The sequence below is a fragment of the Mytilus galloprovincialis genome, chromosome 2, assembly GCF_965363235.1.
Source record: "Mytilus galloprovincialis chromosome 2, xbMytGall1.hap1.1, whole genome shotgun sequence".
NCBI classification, from domain to species: domain Eukaryota; kingdom Metazoa; phylum Mollusca; class Bivalvia; order Mytilida; family Mytilidae; genus Mytilus; species Mytilus galloprovincialis.
Genome location: NC_134839.1, coordinates 68,258,621 through 68,281,394, shown reverse-complemented (window position 1 = coordinate 68,281,394; position 22,774 = coordinate 68,258,621). Strand labels below are relative to the sequence as shown.

The 22,774-nt window shown below is 31.9% G+C and overlaps 2 protein-coding genes across 2 annotated transcripts; one reads left to right on the top strand and one right to left on the bottom strand.

Moving 5' to 3' along the window:
- Positions 1-1,513: 1,513 nt before the first annotated feature.
- LOC143064216 (actin-related protein 2/3 complex subunit 5-like) lies at positions 1,514-9,918 on the bottom strand. The gene is made up of 4 exons (XM_076236870.1): positions 9,727-9,918; positions 4,924-4,996; positions 3,961-4,137; positions 1,514-1,948 (listed from the first exon to the last, which is right to left on the bottom strand). The coding sequence occupies exons 1-4, from the start codon at positions 9,864-9,866 to the stop codon at positions 1,886-1,888; spliced, it is 453 nt and encodes a 150-aa protein (XP_076092985.1). The 5' UTR covers positions 9,867-9,918; the 3' UTR covers positions 1,514-1,885.
- Positions 9,919-10,128: 210 nt separating this feature from the next.
- On the top strand, positions 10,129-22,390 carry LOC143064215 (large ribosomal subunit protein uL29-like). Its single transcript, XM_076236868.1, has 4 exons — positions 10,129-10,203; positions 11,977-12,051; positions 12,734-12,795; positions 22,138-22,390. The coding sequence occupies exons 1-4, from the start codon at positions 10,201-10,203 to the stop codon at positions 22,367-22,369; spliced, it is 372 nt and encodes a 123-aa protein (XP_076092983.1). The 5' UTR covers positions 10,129-10,200; the 3' UTR covers positions 22,370-22,390.
- The last annotated feature ends 384 nt before the right edge of the window (positions 22,391-22,774 follow it).

The window sequence follows — 22,774 nt, the reverse complement described above, 5'->3', positions numbered from 1 at the left end:
CACGCCACACATTTTTTAAACTAGATACCCCAAAGATGATTGTGGCCAAGTTTGGATTAATTTGGCCAAGTAGTTTCAGAGGATAAGATTTTTGTAAAAGATTACTTTAATTTACGAAAAATGGTTAAAAATTGACTATAAAGGGCAATAACTCCTAAACGGGTCAACTGACCATTTTGGTCATGTTGACTTATTTGTAGATCTTACTTTGCTGAACATTATTGCTGTTTACAGTTTATCTCTATCTATAATAATATTCAAGATAATAACCAAAAACAGCAAAATTTCCTCAAAATTATCAATTCAGGGGCAGCAACCCAACAACCGATTGACCGATTCATCTGAAAATTTTAGGGCAGATAGATCTTGACCTGATAAACATTTTTATCCCATGTCAGATTTCCTCAAAATGCTTTGGTTTTTGAGTTATAAGCCAAAAACTGCATTTTACCCCTTTGTTCTATTTTTAGCCGTGGCGGCCATCTTGGTTGGTTGACCAGGTCACGCCACACATTTATAAACTAGATACCCCAAAGATGATTGTGGCCAAGTTTGGATTAATTTGGCCAAGTAGTTTCAGAGGAGAAGATTTTTGTAAAAGATTACTTTAATTAACGAAAAATGGTTAAAAATTGACTATAAAGGGCAATAACTCCTAAACGGGTCAACTGACCATTTTGGTCATGTTGACTTATTTGTAGATCTTACTTTGCTGAACATTATTGCTGTTTACAGTTTATCTCTAACTATAATAATATTCAAGATAATAACCAAAAACAGCAAAATTTCTTCAAAATTACCAATTCAGGGGCAGCAACCCAACCACCGATTGACCGATTCATCTGAAAATTTCAGGGCAGATAGATCTTGACCTGATAAACATTTTTACCCCATGTCAGATTTGCTCTAAATGCTTTGGTTTTTGAGTTATAAGCCAAAAACTGCATTTTACCCCTATGTTCTATTTTTAGCCGTGGCGGCCATCTTGGTTGGTTGACCGGGTCACGCCACACATTTTTTAAACTAGATACCCCAAAGATGATTGTGGCCAAGTTTGGTTTGATTTGGCCCAGTAGTTTCAGAGGAGAAGATTTTTGTAAAAGTTAACGACGACGGACGACGACGACGGACGACGGACGCCAAGTGATGAGAAAAGCTCACTTGGCCCTTCGGGCCAGGTGAGCTAAAAATATAGGATATATACCAATACACATAATTAACAGCGCCTGGTGATGTTTCATAGCCTGACCAGTTTCGGTCCCAAAAAAAAAAACATTATTGTAAACAAGTTTTGTCCCATTTTTCCTAGAAGTTTCAGAGGACAAGTTTTTTTTTTAAAGTAAACAGACGACAACAATGTCAAATATAAGTTCAATCTATTTAAAACTAAATCTCTGCACTCCCTCAGTTTTTATGCTTGGTCTGTGAGTTATAATAAGTGTTTCAGACTGTTTCAGCCAATAACAAGTCAAATGAATTCATGCATAATACAAAAAACCACTATAACTAGTGATAAAGATACAATATTTTAATTACTTAGTAAGTTTATTTTATGCTGGCATATCATGTTAATATAAAAAAAAATATGACTTTCCAAAGATTTTTTACATTATTTATTACTACAAAATTCTCAGCAGTTCATAATACCAGTTATGTATATATTTTTAATAATGAAATAAATTGGTAGCCTACAGAAAAACAGACATACATACAGGACATATGTACATATTGAATGTTACAGCTGGCACTGGAACAACTTGATTTCCTTTTTTTTTGCAAATATCAGTCATAACATAAGTATTTGTAATAAAATTGTTTATATTTATAAAATATATCAGAGTTTCTGCGCTCATATAAAAAATTTAGAATGTACTTTGTCATGTTATCATACACACTTCCTGTCTGTTAAAACTCTCATAACTGTTCCTAAACCACCTGAAGCAAAAGCCTGAAAAAGAGGGAAAATTTGTTTATCTTTAGTCTATGCATCCACAATTTTTAGGTTTAATATATGTACAATAAAACTAGAGGCTCTAAAGAGCCTGTCTCTCACCTTGGTCTATGTGCATATTAATCAAAGGACACAGATGGATTCATGACAAAATTGTGTTTTGGTGATGGTGATGTGTTCGTACTAAGGTAGATATTGGCCCACCCTTGTAACGTCATATTACTTTACTGAACACTCTTGCTGTTAACATAATATCTATCTATAATGCACTTTGCCCAGTAATTACAGAGAAAAACATTTTGTAAAAATTTACCGAAATTTTTTTAAATTGTTACATTTTACCCTTATGTTCTACTTTTAGCCATGGCAGCCATCTTGGTTGGCTGGCCAGGTCACCAGACAAAGTTTTTAAACAAGATACCCCAATGATGAAATTTTGAAAAATTTGGTTAAATTTGGCCCAGTAGTTCAGAGGAGAAGATTTTTGTAAAAGATAATAAAAATTGAAGAAAAATGGTAAAATTGACTATAAAGGGCAATAACTCCTTAAGGGGTTAACTGACCATTTTGGTCATGCTGACTTATTTATAGATCTTACTTTGCTGAACATTATCGCTGTTTACATTTTATCTCTATAATAATATTCAAGATAATAACCAAAAACAGCAAAATTTCCTTAAAATTACCAATTCAGGAGCAGTAACCCAACAATGGGTTGTCCGATTCATTTGAAAATTTCAGGGCAAATAGATCTTGATTTAATAAACAATTTTACCCCCTTGTCAGATTTGCTCTTAATGCTTTTGTTTCAGAGTTATAAGCCAAAATCTACATTTTACCCCCTTTGTTCTATTTTTAGCCATGGCAGCCATCTTGGTTGTCTGGCCGGATCACCAAACACATGTTTGAAATAGATACACCAATGATGATTGTAGCCAAGTTTGGTTAAATTTGGCCCAGTAGTTTCAGAGGAGAAGATTTTTGTAAAAGTAAACAGACGGACTATGGACGCCAAGTGATGAGAAAAGCTCACTTGGCCATTGGGGCCAGGTGAGCTACAAAGACTATATATATGAATCACTGGTTTCATCACTGATCCAAACTTAATTATATTCAAATTTAATGGAAAATTTTGAATCGTATTTGCAAACTGCAGCCTAATTGATGACTAGCACACACACATTTACAATAAATGGTATGTGAAGCTTATCAGAGAAAAGAACACAACATTTAAATGTAATATTTGATTAATTGTTGATAATTTGTTTTTAAATTTCTCCGTGTTGAAAGCTGTACTTCTGACAAGTTAAGTTTTGTGATACTGATTTCTGAATATAGCTATACTTTATTAATAATTAAGGCTGATTATGACCCTTTATTCTCTTTCTTTTTCCTTTATAAAATTGTCAATTACATAGGGGGAACATGTTCAACAAATAAAGCATGTGACAAGTTCAAACTTGTTAAAAGACATTTATCTTTTTTTTTTGTAGAACAAAGGTATAGTGTATATATATATCATATCTAAGCTTGAACAACACTAGTACTGTATTTCCAATTAAACTAAAGAAAACTTTACACAGAGAAATTTAGGTAAATAAATTTCCACCTTTGCCATTTTTATTTTTATTGAATATTAAATAGGTGTTTTGGTATTTCATGGCGGCCAGTTTATATTGGTGGAGGAAGCCCAAGTGAACCATTAACCTCAGTAGAAAAAATTGACAGCCATCTAGTCAATTAAGATTGGAGTCGACCGCCTCCTATATTGTGGGATTAGAACTCATAAATTCAGTGTTGACAGGCTAGAGATATAGTAGGTACATGTAGTTTGATAACTCAGACCAAAAAGTCACTAGGGCCTCCCTTGTTTTTTATTTTTAAAATTCTAATGTTAAAATCGTGTTTATCCTTATCCTTTTTTTCTTGGTGAATATATTTTGATTAAGCATTGGATAATCATAATAATCATACAACATCACATTAATTTTATATTTCTATTAACAAACCTTTTCATGCCAAGTTAAAAGTGCACCACTGCTTCCCTCTGATGGGTTTTCAAATCCTTTATATATATATTTCATAAGTAAATCTAATGTCACTGTATCTAAAGATTTCACACACGAGTCAATTTCATTTGACTTAAAAGATGTGAGGACTCTTGTCACTAATTGCACAGCTTTATTCTGAAAAAAAATTATATGTAAATTGATATAACAAAACGTTGCACATGCTTTATGCATTCCCAACAGTTTAACCTTATTTAGTGATTTTCCACTTGTTTTTATGATATCAAAATAAAAATATATATACTTTAAAAAATATTCATTGTTGTTTGATTTACTCCCAGTGGCATATATTGCATGCATATTTAGGACATGTATTGGAAATAAAAATAATTTTATATATATATATTATATAATTACATTAGATGTATGTTTCATTATAATACATTATTCTGATTGGCTAACTGCACATCACATGTTATTCCGTAAGCAATTGCATCACACAATAAAATGTATCATTCATGATGACACAAGGTCCCACAATAAAGTGAACAAGTGAATAAAATAAAAACTTGATAAATTTTTTATGATTCTAGCTAAAAAATGTAATTATAAGTATTGAATGCTTCTTTTTGTAACTTTATAGGGTTGTAAAAGCCTTGACCGTGCGCACATTTTTAGAATGAAGCGCTTTGGCGCTTCATACAAAATGTACTTCGGTCAACCGTTTACACCCCAATAAATTTACAAAAAGAAGCATTCAATTCTTAAATATGTAAGTGTAAATGGCCTTCAATATAAAAAGATAACTTTTAGATTGCCATCTCTGCAAATTTCACTAGTAATCGAAACAGATATCCCAGTGAAAATATTTAACCATAATACAGTACAATTGTGTATACTTCATTTAAAGCAGGGCAACATAAAATTGAATATTTCTTATTATCTTTAATTCAAAATACTTACTTTTAACTTTTGATCTTTACTTCCAACTGGTGCATTTTTCAGTGCACTTTTTAAGGCATCACTGTTCTTTCCTGTTCTACAGTTAAGGCAGATAATAGTTTAAATCAACAGATCTTTAGAATATATGTAAGTCATGTATCAATTAGAATTATCAGTATTGAACAGTAACGTTACAAATTTTTCACTAAAATCACACATCTGCTAAAAATTAAATTCCCTTACAATTTGACATTGTATATACATTGTTTTTACCAATTCCAAGGTTGCTACCAGTAGTTTATTTTATTGATTGTTTTTTTCTTCAATTTTTTACTAGTCCTATAAAATAAGCCTTCAAACATGTAGGTACATATTGTGGTTTTGGCATTGATCGTAAAAAAGAAATCTGTTAAAAGACGTTGAAAGTAAGCAATAAGAACCAACAAAGGCTATGCTTGTGTTACTAATACTTTATAGGACTATTGTTTTACCATTCAAGAGTATATAACAATGTGAGATCAAATACATTATACATGTAAATATATCATGTCATTAGCAGAATAATAAACACTTTAACACAGTCATTAAAAACAAATATACATGTATACATAACAATGAAGACATTGAACAAAATCAATTAAATTTAAAATATTTCCATGTTATTTCATGGATATTAAGATACATAGATTGCGATCTCAAAAAACATGTTTAACCTTGATGCATTTTTGCGCCTGTTCGAAGTCAGGAGCCTCTGGCCTTTGTTAGTCTTGTATGATTTTTAATTTTAGTTTCTTGTGTATAATTCTGAGTTTAGTATCACGTCCATTATCACTGAACTAGTATACATGTACATATTTGTTTAGGGGCCAGCTGAAGGATGCGTCAGGGTGCAGGAGTTTCTCGCTGCATTGAAGACCCATTGTTGTCTTTTTGACACATTCCCCATTTCCATTCTCATTTTATTTTTATATGTGTTGTCTTTCTTATTTTTCAAAATAAATATTAACATTGGTATATCAAACCTAAATACCACTAACATGACTAAACCTTATACATATTTTTTAATTGGGCACACGAACCCAGGCACACTACATTGTATGTAATGAGGGGGTATCTGGATGATTGTTTCAACTCTGATCATTAATACCAAAAAACTCATCCAAAACTGCTTGGTCAATTTGTTTCATCTTTATATAGAAGCTATTTGACCATACAACTATCTGCATCTCACGGCCATGGGTTTGTGTGCTTTTAAAAATGTGTTGTGACCTCAAAATTTCCATTGAAAAAGCATGCATAGTACAAATCAATATAATGTATGAAAAAATAAGATCTGACAATAATCATGATAACAATAAGGTTATTGTCTTTATTTTTAGTGCTGAGCCTATGTAATTTATAAATGCCTTTTTATAATGTAAACAAATATTTAATCAAAATTTAGTTCTATGGTTTATTCTTAAGAAATGATATTTTGACAGACACTAAGTTATGATCATGATGATTATTCATTCACAGTAATATTATGAAATAATTAACAAAATCAGATGGAACAAATTGACCATTAACTTTGATAAAAAATAAATGACTTAATGAGAGGAACAATTTAATAATTTAGGGTATTGAATACTATTGTCACATGTAATCATGGTAATTCACTAATTCAAATTATTCACTAATACAATTTAGTATTTGTATATATATATCATACTAGAAAACACCTGCAAAATTGCGGGCAAATAGAGGGTTGTTGAAAGTATGTAAACTGTTGTAGGATAAATTTTTGTAAAAGATTTAAGACTGGCAAATTTCAGGAAATTAAGGTATAAAAAGTCATAAGTACTTGGTGATAGGACAATTTGTTTTAGCCCACAAAGTCATTTATTTTTTTGTTTTTTTCTGTTTTTAAATTTCTGTACACTTTTAACATATATAATAATTAAAATTGACAACAACACTTCAAAAGATCTGCAATTTTATTATCTATGTCTACATGTCTAACTATGGCCAGGTTGGAAGAGAAGCCTTGCGAAGTGGTAGGAACCATGGGAAGTTCGTCCTATTAGATGCCAAGCCTTTAGAACAATTTCATGTATCATATAATAGTAAAACGAACTCAAGTTACATTGTATACAAACTTTAATTTTCTATATTTATCTTATCTATTTATAACTCTGTATTGCTACTTTCACTTTTCATTGTTTCTCTCACCATGACGACGTCAAATTCAATGCACCACTTTGAGTACTTCAGGGGCTCAATTTCTGTATAAAAATTGTCCTGATGAAGCCTGCCTTGCAGGCGAAACATGTAGACATAGATAATAAAATTGCAGATCTTTTGAAGTGTTGTTGTCAATTTTAATTATTATTTAAGGATTGCATTCATTTGCATGATTTGACAACCCGGCATACCAAGGTATCCACTTCAGGGACTCTACCAAAACGATTTCACAGGCGTTGGTTCACCTCGCGGAATTTAATTTTAACATATATATATATTATATATATATATAAAAGTCTATAAAAAGGACCAACCAGCAAATTTACTACGTACCGGATCGTCTAGAATAGGCGATACTATGCAGATAAGGAAAAAATTATATCAGTCTAAAAATTTGCACAACTGTACTGATATAAGATGTTATTATACGAAAATGTTGTTATTAAATCGTGTTGACAAACACATCCAAGTATCAAATTTACTCATGAGAAGTCTAAATCCAAAATCGCCTTCCACGATACATTTTTTTGTACTTCACAGAGGGCATCATATCTACAGATTTATATTCTAAACCTACTGACACTCATCAATATTTGTCCCCTAAAAGTTGCCATCCTGCTCATCTTACCCAGAGCATCCCATACAGTCACTCAGTCAGGCACTTAGAGTCAAGCGAATATGTTCCATTACAGAAACAACTAAAAGACAACTAAGTCAACTTGAAACTTGCTTGAAGAAAAGGGGCTACAAACACAGAAATATCAAAAAAACCTTTCAGAAAGCGAATTCAATTCCGAGGAGTGAACTATTGGAATACAAAGTTAAAAATAAAAATAAAAGGACTCCATGTGTTCTAACTTACCACCCATCTCTCAAAAACAGCTTTGGTGTCATTCATGAACATTTTTTAAACTACATACCCTAATGATGATTGTGGACCAGTTTGATATACAGGCAGTGTCTGCGCGTACCCGCATGTGGGTACGAATAGTCAAATTGCCGTTCTAGGCTGCGCGTACCCACATCTGGTTTTATAATAAAATGCCGTCGGATCGGGAATGAAACGTGAAATATATACGGAATTTGTTGCAATTAGTGAATAAATTGATTAAAACTACTCAGAATTTTCATAAATATACACATATATATTTCATACAATTGTATATAAGAATTTATAGAAGCCGCAGAGAAAAGAAAGAAGAACCGGGAGCACAAAAATTAAAGAAGATTTAAAGTACAACAGAATAAATTTTTCCTGCATTCATGGTGGGAAGCAATTCCAAACAAATTCGACAAGAAAAAGGCCTAATACAAGGTATTTGTTTTAAATTGTAGTTTTTAATCGAATTTGCCACGCGTTTCATTTAAGTTTTTTTTATATTTATTAAATGTCGATTGCTTATAGTTTTTGTATTGTAAATCGTTCGTGATATTAAGGATATGTCTAATTTCAGTACTTTCCAAATGGAATGTCCTTCAGTTCCACATTAAACTTGGCGTAACTAAAAAAGATGGACAAAACCTTAATTAGTTACATGAATCTTTTACAATTGGTTTAAATTGATATCATTACTTGCTTCTTTAATTCTTATAAACTCAAGCTTAAATTTTAGAATTTTTATATATTTTAAAATTTCAGTTTCTGTTTTACATTTTACTAAAAGATTATTTTAAAATATCATATGGGTATTTTTTTAAATTATTAAAATTTTATTCTTAAAATTTTGATTTAAATTTTATAATAGTATTAATTTCTATCATGTTTTCTTTTACAGGGAATGTACAGTTTCATTTTCCATCATTGTGCATTTAATTTTTGCAATGTTTATTATGTATCATTATTTAATAAATACAATTTGAAAATATTATTTTTCCTACTCTTCACTCGTTCTACACGAAATCCCTATATTATCGATAATTTCCGTATATATTCGATGTTTCATTCCCGATCCGATGGCATTTTAATAGAAAATCGGATGTGGGTACCCGCAGCCAAGACTGGCAATATGACTATTCGTACCCACATGCGGGTACGCGCAGACACTGCCTTGATTTAATTTGTCTTAGTAGTTTCAGAGGAGAAGATTTTTGTAAAAGTTAACAATGATGGACGACGACGGACGCCAAGTGATGAGAAAAGCTCACTTGGCCCTTTGGGCCAGGTGAGCTAAAAACAGTCCTAAATGGAAGTCTTTTCCATAACTTAAATTCTGTCTGATGACAGAACCAATCTTCAGACGCCTTTATTTTTGTTTTTCTCCCAAAATAACACAAACTAAATTATCACAAGTGAGGATGACAAATGCGACTATGCATGGTACCTATATGACATAAAGTGTGATGATTAGTTTATCAGAAAGGAAGAGAAGCAACAAACAAAATGAGGTCTTCTCATTTAATAAATGCTGATAAATATTTAAATAAGTTGGGATGTCCAAGTCAGGATGCATCGTATAAATCTCATGTGATAATGTTATTTTGTATGCCAAGGTGTGTTGGTATCTTCTGCAAAGGGCGCATAAAATATTGTTTTGTTTCCGTCTTTATCAACTACAATGTACATGCTACATTTTTGTATATCAATGTTATAAAAAAGGATATTGAGCCAAGAGAGCGTTAACATCAGACTCATTCGGGCCAGAAATCTGCTCGTTCTCATCATCTTGTTCTTCGTATTTATCTTCGTCAAACTGGTCCACGTCAACTTTACGAAAAGCTCTAGAATTGCCTGACTTGGACATCTTTCAGTCTTTGGTGAAACAAGGAAGTAAACTCACACCCCGGAAATTTACAGTCAATATTTCCGGTTTTATAAAAGACAAATTCGCCCCTTTAAATAGCTGGTAGAAAATTGCTGTCGAAAATTCATTTTGACGCTGTTTGTAATTCGTCTACTATTTTTGTGACAATAAATGTAGTTTAATGATATGTTATTGTTGGGAGTATTAAAGTTATTAAAAATATCGTATTTAATATTACTGGACCGAAATATCATAATTGGGACGAATCTGTATTTGGATAGATTACCAGCTCGTTATTCCACTTCCGCCTTTTCCAATCGCACTCTCATCTAACATGGTAGAAATTTTAATGCAAAATAATCCAACGGAATCTTTTACACTGATATCAGATTAATTGATAAATATATGTCGTTGGGACAAAACATAATCTATTCTAGGCCATTTCACTTATATTTCTTTTATCCTTATTTTAAAAGATGCATGATTCCTTCCTTTTCTGAAGGTTGTGAACTGAAATGGGAATGTCTATATGTATTTCGGCTACATTTAACAATGTTAATACAATCTTGTAGGACCTTTTGATCGAAACTGGTCTTGTCATTGTTATCCCATCGTATCATTATACCTTCCAACCTCATAAAATCTGTTTATTTCAAGGGGTGCATATTACTAGTTCGAATTCTGCATCTCAGCAATCTGTTCTATTTATAAACTACTGATTTATACTAAATGGCATATGCGTGAATAAAGCCTAATATTAGATTAAACATTCGAGATGAATATATAATGGTATATGAAAAAAGAAATGCAGGGTCAACATACATGTACATCTGTTTTAAACAAGTTTTTCAGTGGCACTCAGTTCAGAAAAGCCACATAGAGGGGGGATAGGACCTTTATCGGGACTCCGGGATCGGGTCTTTTTAAGCTCGGGATTTCGGGATTGACCCTTTCGTGATCTGGGAATCCTTTTTTTCCGATTTCGGGACGTCGGGATTAACTTTATTTAAATTCGGGACCTCTGGATTTCGTTTTTTTAAGTCCGGGATTTCGGGATCAGGACCCCTCCTATCCCCCCTCCACATACACAACTATATTTATATTAATCCATACACGTAACACAGGGTTCGACACTAACTCTAGTAAATGTCCTTGGCGCATTAGCCCTAGGGGCTAGTAAATTTATTTGTCATTGAACATCAATCTGTTGTCCAAATGCTGGTCATATCTAACAGCTTCGTCAAATATTGTTTACACTGGTTCCACAATCTATTTGGTACTGGAGGGTATAATTTCTACCGTAAACCAGTCACCATATACAGTCAACTCTGCCTAAGACTACTCGTCCCATAAAGTAAGAATGCACGAAGTTACATGATAACCCGTTTTGAAATAAATATTAATTACAAAAATGTAGACTGCATATACATTTTGGTTTTATTTTATTTAATATTTATCACATCAGAGCTCCAGATAAATCTATGCCTGGTTTACCCTCATCTATTTCATAGTCATCGTGTAAATATTTGAAGTTGGAAATGTCCTTTCGTTCTTAAAATAGCGCATTGAAAGGTTTTCTGTTGAATTTTTCTGTTACTCCAAAGGAACACAGGGTGATGTAAACTTTTCGATCTTCTCTAGATCTGTCTTTATCGAATTACCGTTTGTCATGTCGTCATCATTCTTTTCGTATTGCTCAGGATTTATCATTACAGTATGCAATGGATTGAAACGAAAGTAAATTTCCGGTAAACATATTGAATAAAAGCATGTGTTTAGCTTCTTTTTAAGACTTGAGGGATGATGGGGATAACAAGACTAATCTATTGGTATCAGAAAGCGTCCATTGCGCGTACCAGGGTGGTTGCTTGTCCTAATGCATTAACGAGAACAGGGTTAAAACTTGTCATGAACCAAATCAGTTGGAACATAAAACATCTTGCTGATCAGATCTACATGTAGCCTTTTCATTAAAGCAGGCTTAGACCTTTTTATGGCTGGAAGATCCAATCAACATCACTATTGTAAAATATGCATTCATCTCATTGTATGGCTTGAAATAAGTAATATACTCATTCATTTCTTAAACACATCTATTTAAAACTTGTAGGCCAAAGTTAAAGCAAAGGAATTGAGGGGTAAAAAGAAAGATGAACTTGTGAAGCAGCTTGATGAACTGAAAAATGTAAGTATGAGAAAAGTGATGATGTATTACTTCAAGGCCTTTCCGGCTTAAACTTAAAAAGTACCTGTAATAGTTGAACCAAAAACAGGTTGAATAGTGATTGAAGAACTTAATTAAGTGCATGAAAAACTCAACCTTTCTAGGTTGTTAACAACAAATTATTGGCTTTGACCTAAACTTACATACACCAATGCAATTATGATAGATATATATAAAAAAATAAGATGTGGTATGTTTGCCAATGAGACGACTTTTCACAAGACACCAAATGACACTGAAATTAACAGCTACAGGTCACCATATGGCTTTCAACAATGAGCAAAGCCCATATAGCATAGTCAGCTATAAAATCACAAATATTAAACAATTCAAAAGTGAAAACTAAACCCTAATTAATGTACGAAAACAAATAGTATTTTTTTTTATTTTACTGTGTTTCTTTCACCTGGTTTAAAAGTTGGTAGAAGAAACAATTTTTTATATTCTATTTGACAGGGTTGGATAACAGAATCGTGTGTTTGGCTGTCAATTCATATAATTCTCTTGATCATGATATCTTCTTTCTCAGTATCCTGTGTCAAACCCTGCTTTAGGACAATTTATTTAAAATGAGTAGAAAAATTCTTAATTAAAATCAGGATTGTACGGTTCATCCTAACTTTCAAATTTCTCTATATTTTAGGAGCTTGCTACACTTAGAGTTGCTAAAGTAACAGGTGGAGCAGCATCAAAGTTGTCAAAGATGTAAGTGATATAAGAATAAAAAAATACAAATTATGTATAATGTGTCAAGGTTTTAGTTGTGGGAAGTCTGTAATATTTGAGGATAAATTTATAGACTGAAACTAGCGAGGATCTGTGTCAGACTATCATCAGTAGTACATCACTGTGTGTCAGAACTAGTTCCATGTTTAATAAGTTAACTCAATTAACTTTATTCTGAACTTAATTGCAGAATAAAACCAAATTGAAAATTTTAAGTCTTCATAAAGATTTTAGTTTAAAGTCATAAGAAACGAGTGACCGGTGAAAAATAATGTTCTTCCAATTCTTGAACCAATGCATACAAACATCATAAACTTAGTCTTCTGTGCACGAATTTATCATTTTTTTCCTGTAAATATCGTATAATCGTCAATTTTTTTTTCTCAATCAGTCAGTGTTGTTGTCAAAATATGAAAGGTAATTAAAGTTCATGTTTTGAAGCCGAAGTTTAACGATTGTCACCGGTTTGTCAACAATCGACAAAAATTAACAAAATAGCATGGAAATTGAGCATGTGTTAAACATGTAAATTCAGATAATAGTCTATTTTATGGACATCCATGCGTATTGTGATCACTGTATTTTTACGAGATGGGTCACACTGAGGTCACTTTGCATACGGAAAATATTTCCGGGGAATTCCTGGAAGGAAGCAATCAAAATAAAGTAAACTTCTTCTAAATATGAATAAATTAAAGAATTTTCTTCAGAAAAAAGTATATGTACATAAGTTTTATAATGAAAACTATCCATTGAGTTAAAAAAAAAACATATGCATTATTTTTTTTGATTTGGGGTTTCTTATGACTTTAAGATTGAGAAAATAAACTGTATATGATGAAATGTTTTTATCTGAACAAATATGTTGAATAATAAAACATTGGATCGATAGGCCTGATTCAGTTTATTAAGCTTTTGTATACAGTAATTTCTGAATTTAAGACTACTACTATATGGATGTTGCTTTTCTTTGTAACCCAGGAAATGGTACTTAAGTAGATAGTTCATGTGTAAGCTGTAAACAATACTTTTAATCATACAAGTGATGAAACAGTCAAGAGGTGCCTGTTTCATTTAATGAATGTACAACACCTTAAAGGCTTGATAGGATTGGTATTTTGAAATATCAATTGAAGAAATACATGTATCTTAATGAGACTGAGACAGCAACCCAATCCGACAACAAAATTATTCAAGAGACATCTTAGGTGGTGAAGGTCTAAATAAAAGACGTCACTTGTCTATAAAAAAAATATGCCAACCATTAAGTCACTCCAAATCTGTTATAGTCAGTGTATCCCAAACTCTGTCTCACCAACAAAATGTCAGATAAAAAATCATTCGGACAGACAGAAATTTTAAAATGTTTTTGTTGAATATATAGTAGAAAAGTCCAAATTTCTCTTTCGGTCAGACAAACTCTAAAACAGTTTGGCACAGACTGAATAGTGAGAATAAACTAAACAGAAACTAGCAAATAGCAAATAGCTGACCAATGGTAGAATTCTACCATGATGCTATAATTTTTAACCGGATTTTTGTGACAAAAATGTCGGTTATTGATTTGGGGATGTATGGCTATCGGTCAGGCGGGCGGAAACACAAATGTTGTCCGTGCATTTACTCATGAACCGTTCAACCAAAGCTTGTAAAATTTTGATATGTTGTTACTGACAAAAAATAAAGGTCAAGTTTGATAATGACAATTTTGACTTTTACCGTTCAGGAGTTATGGTTCTTGAAAGATTGAAAAATGGTGTTTCCAGTCGTGTCCATGCATTTACACATGAACTGTTCAACCAAAGCTTTTCAAATTTTAATATGTTGTTACTGATGACAAAATGGAGGTCAAGTTCAATAATGTCGATTTTGACTTTTACTGTTCAGGAGTTATGGTTCTTGAAAGATTGAAAAATGGTGTTTCCAGTCATGTCCGTGCATTTACTCATGAACTGTTCAACCAAAGCTTTTCAAATTTTAATATGTTGTTACTGATGAGGAATTGGAGGTCAAGTTCAATAATGTCAATTTTGACTTTTACCGTTCCAGTCTGTGCCAAAAACTTTTACATCTACTAGTCTAGAATCTAAATATGAAAATTTGTCCCTTAATGACTATATAAAATTTGAAATTTTTCACTCGTCCAAATCAATATTTACTAGTCTGGGGCATTGGACTAGTGGCTAACGGTGCAGACTACCGTTCAGGGTTTTTAGAAGATCAAAAATGGTGTTTCCAGTCATGTCCGTGCATTTACTCATGAACTGTTCAACCAAAGCTTTTCAAATTTTAATATGTTGTTACTGATGACAAAAGGGAGGTGAAGTTTAGTAATGTTGATTTTGACTTTTACCGTTCAGGAGTTATGGTTCTTGAAATATCGAAAAATGGCGTTTCCATTCATGTTGTTGCATTTACTCATGAGCCATTTAACCTAAGCTTTTCAAATTTTGATATGTTGATACTGATGACAAAATGAAGGTCAACTTTGATATTGACGATTTTCACTTTCACTGTTTATCAGTTGTGGTTCTTGTGATATTGCCAGGAATCAAATAAATGTTAATAAATCCGGTTTACTGTCATTGTGACAGCCTCTTGTTTAAGTTGTTGCCATACCAAATATATTGAGAATAGAGAGAAAATAAACTGTATATGATGAAATGTTTCTATCTGAACAAAAATGTTGAATAATAAAACATTGGATCGATAGGCCTGATTCAGTTTATTAAGCTTTTGTCTTAATTTGCAATTTTTAGGGCCTTTACAAATGGATACTGCTTTTCTTTAAATTCGACTGAAGGTACCAAAGATCTGTGGCCAACATCTATCTTTCAGAAACTATTTTACAATTGACTTTTGTCATTTTAATCAATTTTCTTTGTTCTAATCTTTAAAGGATTGAAAAGAAATTCTTACATAAAACTATTCGAGCACCGTTTACAATTATTGATCTTATAGCATCCCACACCAAACATGCTTAACCCTTTCAACGCTATAAACAGCATATGCCGCGATGACAACGGATTTTTCATAAGGACTCTTTAAACCATTCGGTTTTCATTCGGGTCCTCTCTAATTTTTCTTTGTATGAATCGAGGATATGCAAGATCTCATTTGCGCTTGAAATCCCGGCAATTTTTATTGTAAAATCATGTAGTAGAAGGAAAATTGAAGGAAAATAAAAACAAATATTTTGACAAATGCAAATGGCGGAAATCGGAAACGAAGCTGTAAATATGGAAATATTTCAGCATTTCTATGGCGAAACTGACGACGAGGATTAGTTAAAAGGTTTCTTGCTATCTCAATGTGTTTATTACATTCAATTCGTGTGGGAAATATGATTTGATCGATCATTACGAGACGTAGAAAAAGGGGGGAAAACGAAGGTTGACTGAAAATTTTGAGGACGGAGCCAAAGATTTGTGCCATGATTACATAATACGTTGTGTATGGTGCAATACGCTACGGAATCGAGCAATTGGTGTCTTCTTTATTATATGGCAGATAAAAAAACAAAATAGATGAAGACTAAAAGTAGTTTTTATTCAAAATTCAACACAAATGTAATAAATAACACCTTTTACCTGTTAATTACCTGAAAATGCAGGTAACCTGATAAAAATTTTACTGAAATAACTGCCTTACATTACAGTTCATACTCTCCTGAGCATTTTTCATGCAATAACTTTTTCTTTATCTCTTATAATAAAAAAGATACAGCAGTCTGAAAAGGAATATACTGTTCTAATGAATGAACACAAAAAAAATGCAGCAGCAGCAGCCATTTTTCTATTTTTTTGTGTAGCGTTGAAAGGGTTAAGGGCAGATTTTTACCATGATGCTATCATTATTGATTATATTGCCTCATCTGATATCTAGTAAATACAGAGAGATATGAACTGTATATGATGAAATGTTTCTATCTGAACAATAATGTTGAATAATAAAACATTGGATCGATAGGCCTGATTCAGTTTATTTAGCTCTTGTCTGTCTGGACTTCCCGCTTTTAATCCTTTATAAATTGATGTTACTTTTTAAATTAAAACAGAAGCAAACACCCAGTCTGCACTAAAAACATTTCAAACTTCTAGTCCAAATTACCATATGTGCCAAACAAACAAAGTTTTTCAAATACTTTCTACTTCAATTTAAATTATACTAGTCTGCAGAATTGGACTAGTGACTAAAGGTGCAGACTGAATACTTGTCACCATTTATAGTACATTTCTGTTATATTAAAAATTTATATATAAACTGTATATGATGAAATGTTTCTATCTGAACAAACATGTTGAATAATAAAACATTGGATCGATAGGCCTGATTCAGTTTATTTCGCTTTTTGTCTAAACTTCCAATTTTTTAGTTCTTCATAAAAGGGATGCTGCACTGTCAGAAACTCTTTTAATTTGTTCTGATCCTTAAATGGTAGAAATTCCAACTTTGAAGTTTAATTTTTTAAGATGACACAGTTAAGTATTGAACCAGTGACATCCCACAGGCCAGAATTTTACCATGATGCTATCATTATTGAATCGATTGCCTCATCCTATATCTTGTGAATAGAAAGAAAAATAAACTGTACATGATGAAATGTTTCTATCTGAACAAAAAATGTTGAATAATAAAACATTGGATCGATAGGCCTGATTCAGTTTATTTAGCTTTTGTCTAAACTTCCAATTTGAAGATCTATATATAAATGGATGCTGCATTTCTAGAATTCTTACCATGATGCTATCATTATTGATTGCATTATTATATAGTCGAGAAAAGAGAGAAAATAAACTGTAGATGATGAAATGTTTCTATCTGAACAAACATGTTGAATAATCAAACATTGGATCGATAGGCCTGATTCAGTTTATTTAGCTTTTGTCAAAACTTCCAATTTTTAAGTTCTTCATTAATGGATGCTGCATTTCTTTATATTAGAAACTGGCAAAGATTTGTGGCTAATGCCTATCAATTAGTACATATCTGTTATAAACTATTTACAGTTAACTCTCTTCATTTTGAGGAATTTACTTGTTCTGATCTATAAATCTTAATGGTATGTCTTTAGTGTGACTTAGATTAGAATTGAAGCATTAACATGTCCCACTGAAGGCCAGAATTCTTCCTTGAAGCTATCATCATTGATCGTATTGCCCTATCTTATATCTTGAGAAAAGAGAGAAAATAAACTGTACATGATGAAATGTTTCTATCTGAACAAACATGTTGAATAATCAAACATTGGATCGATAGGCCTGATTCAGTTTATTTAGCTTTTGTCAAAACTTCCAATCTTTAAGTTCTTCATTAATGGATGCTGCATTTCTTTATATTAGAAACTGGCAAAGATTTGTGGCTAATGCCTATCAATTAGTACATATCTGTTATAAACTATTTACAGTTAACTCTCTTCATTTTGAGGAATTTACTTGTTCTGATCTATAAATCTTAATGGTATGTCTTTAGTGTGACTTAGATTAGAATTGAAGCATTAACATGTCCCACTGAAGGCCAGAATTCTTCCTTGAAGCTATCATCATTGATCGTATTGCCCTATCTTATATCTTGAGAAAAGAGAGAAAATAAACTGTAGATGATGAAATGTTTCTATCTGAACAAACATGTTGAATAATCAAACATTGGATCGATAGGCCTGATTCAGTTTATTTAGCTTTTGTCAAAACTTCCAATTTTTAAGTTCTTCATTAATGGATGCTGCATTTCTTTATATTAGAAACTGGCAAAGATTTGTGGCTAATGCCTATCAATTAGTACATATCTGTTATAAACTATTTACAGTTAACTCTCTTCATTTTGAGGAATTTACTTGTTCTGATCTATAAATCTTAATGGTATGTCTTTAGTGTGACTTAGATTAGAATTGAAGCATTAACATGTCCCACTGAAGGCCAGAATTCTTCCTTGAAGCTATCATCATTGATCGTATTGCCCTATCTTATATCTTGAGAAAAGAGAGAAAATAAACTGTACATGATGAAATGTTTCTATCTGAACAAACATGTTGAATAATCAAACATTGGATCGATAGGCCTGATTCAGTTTATTTAGCTTTTGTCAAAACTTCCAATCTTTAAGTTCTTCATTAATGGATGCTGCATTTCTTTATATTAGAAACTGGCAAAGATTTGTGGCTAATGCCTATCAATTAGTACATATCTGTTATAAACTATTTACAGTTAACTCTCTTCATTTTGAGGAATTTACTTGTTCTGATCTATAAATCTTAATGGTATGTCTTTAGTGTGACTTAGATTAGAATTGAAGCATTAACATGTCCCACTGAAGGCCAGAATTCTTCCTTGAAGCTATCATCATTGATCGTATTGCCCTATCTTATATCTTGAGAAAAGAGAGAAAATAAACTGTACATGATGAAATGTTTCTATCTGAACAAACATGTTGAATAATCAAACATTGGATCGATAGGCCTGATTCAGTTTATTTAGCTTTTGTCAAAACTTCCAATCTTTAAGTTCTTCATTGATGGATGCTGCATTTCTTTATATTAGAAACTGGCAAAGATTTGTGGCTAATGCCTATCAATTAGTACATATCTGTTATAAACTATTTACAGTTAACTCTCTTCATTTTGAGGAATTTACTTGTTCTGATCTATAAATCTTAATGGTATGTCTTTAGTGTGACTTAGATTAGAATTGAAGCATTAACATGTCCCACTGAAGGCCAGAATTCTTCCTTGAAGCTATCATCATTGATCGTATTGCCCTGTCTTATATCTTGAGAAAAGAGAGATAAATAAACTGTATATGATGAAATGTTTCTATCTGAACAGAAATGTTGAATAATAAAACATTGGATCGATAGGCCTGATTCAGTTTATTAGCCCTTTTTCTAATAACTTACAATTTTGTTAGATTTTTACAAAGGAATGCTGCTTTTATTTGAATTAAGTCAGAAGAAAGAAAAAATCTGTGGCTAACACCTGTCACCATAATAGTACATCTCTGTTATAAACTATTCTGATATGACATGCTATTTTGCTTTGTAAACAACACTGTGTGAAAATTCTCGATATATCTATACTTCGCGCAGACTCGGAGATATACATAAAATGGATGTTACATATACCTCCCACGTAAATCTACATATATTTGAACCTTCTTTGCAAACGCTTTGCCAATTTTATTGTATTCGAAATTGTAACAAAACAAAAGACAAAAGAATTAATTTATTGCAACTACATGTAGTTTTGTCTATTTCCTAAATGTAGTAACACAGCTATATTTTGTGCAATATCAATTTCATCATGGAACACTTTCTCCACAATCAGGGGTTCATTAAGGGATGAAAATAAGCTTGATATTTATGTTACAATTTTAAAAGCTATCAATATACTAATTTTAAGTTGCAGTATAAAAACAATAATAAGTTAAATGTAACAAAAATATAAACTTTTTTGTAACCATCGAAGTTTGTATAATATTGTATTAAAATGGAATTCTGAGGTAGGTTTTGTTTTGTTTTCTATTCTATTGCCTTTGATTTCAGCGAGTCAACATGGCAACTCCTCCGTTACGAAATGTCAATTTTGAATTTTACGGTAGCTTACGAGAAAACATGTAAATTAAAAATCAGAAATATTGGGTTTGAAAATAAAACATATTTTTTCTAGCAGTTATTAACGAAATAATCAATGCAATGGGCCGTGTGTAAATTTCCAACAAATCTATGGCTTCCATGAATTATTTCTTAAATAACAGTTAACTTTCGTCATTTTGAGAAATTAACTGTGTTCTGATCTGACATTGAATTCCAAATTTTAAGTCTTTAGTGTGGCTTAGTTTATGATAGAACTAATAACATCCCACACTGAAGGCCATAATTCTTCAATGATGCTACCATCTGACATTGATGTTATTATTGCCCTATTTTATATCTTGAGAAAAGAGAGATAAATAAACTGTATATGATGAAATGTTTCTATCTGAACAGAAATGTTGAATAATAAAACATTGGATCGATAGGCCTGATTCAGTTTATTAGCTCTTGTTCTAATAACTTACAATTTGTAAGCCCGTTAATTTGACAAATGAATGCTGCTTTTATTTGAAGAAGACAGAAACTAGCAAAGATATGTGGCTAACACCTGTCACCATAATAGTACATTTCTGTTATTAACCATTTACATTAACTCTATTCATTTTGAAGAAGTTACTGTGTTCTGATAATTAAATTCAGAATTTTAAGTCTTTACTTCTAGTTTGACCTAGTTTACGATAGAACCAATATATATAACATCCCACACTGAAGGCCAGAATTCTTCCATGATGCTACCATCTTGACATTGATGTTATTGCCCTATCTTATATCTTTAGACTAGAGAGAAAAATAAACTGTATATGATGAAATGTTTCTATCTGAACAGAAATGTTGAATAATAAAACATTGGATCGATAGGCCTGATTCAGTTTATAAGCTCTTGTTCTAATAACTTACAATTTGTAAGCCCAGAAACTAGCAAAGATTTGTGGCTTACACCGTTCACCATAATAGTACATTTCTGTTATTAACTAAGTACTAACAGTTAACTTTTGTCATTTTGAGGATTTTACTGTGTTCTGATCTTTAAATTCTAAATTTTATGTCTTTAGTATGACTTAGTTTAGGATTGATACATAGACATCTCCCAATGAAGGCCAGAAGTCTTCCTTGATGCTATCATCTGACATCATTGATGTTGTCTCATCTTATATCTTGAGAATAGAGAGAAAAATAAACTGTATATGATGAAATGTTTCTATCTGAACAGAAATGTTGAATAATAAAACATTGGATCGATAGGCCTGATTCAGTTTATAAGCTCTTGTTCTAATAACTTCCAATTTTTAAGTTCTTCATAAATTGATGCTAATTTTAAGTCTTAAGTGTGACCTAATTTAGGATGGAACCAATGCAATATCATTTCCAATTGAAGGTCGGAAATCTTCAATGATGCTATCATCATTGATATTATCGCCTCATCTCATAATAACAGTTTTTCTGAGCTTTTATATTATGATTATAGTATTTATTTTCCTGGTTTGGTTGGTAATAATCTTATGTTGTTGCAAGAAATCGTGCAAATTGACCAAGTTAAGGAATCTTGATTAGTTTTCAGTTGGTTGAGATAAATTAAAGGCTATAGAATGCATAAATACAATGTGAATAATATTAATGAGCTTTAGTTTGATAAAAAGTATAATTTAATATAGAAACTATTTGAAATTCTAACAGTAAAGTAATGAAACCATTTTATTCTGAGTTTATAATAAATATGTGTTGGTTTTTTTTCAGTCGAGTTGTGCGTAAATCAATTGCCCGTGTCTTGACAGTGATGCACCAGACTCAAAAAGAAAATCTGAGAAAGTTCTACAAGACAAAACGCCACAAGCCAAAGGACTTACGTCCAAAAAAGACAAGAGCCATGAGGAGAGCCCTCAACAGTTATGAACTTTCCATAAAAACAGCTAAACAACAGCGCAAGGAACGTCTGTACCCTGTCCGAAAGTATGCTGTCAAGGAATAAATTAATAAACTAAGAGAGTAATTTCTTGTGTTATTAGTGATATTGCCTACAAAAAAATCATTATTATCTTGTGAGGTTTGTAATTTTCCATATTTGCTGGTATTAATTCAAGGGGTACAATCAAAATCACGTGATGGATATACACACACCGGAAGTTACAGTCGAACTCGTCGCTTGAAAGGTTTGTAGTTGCATTTTCTTGTTTATATCAATTAAATTTTGATTAATAAGTTGGCACACCGAATGTCGGATAGTATGTAGTTTTAAAATACACAATTATTTTTGCTAGAAAGCGTGCAGTTATTGCAAACACTTCGACACAGTTATCTGGTGAAATTTTGGAACTGTGTCGAAGTGTTAGCATTAACTGCACGTTTTCCAGCTAGGATAATTGTGTATTTCAAA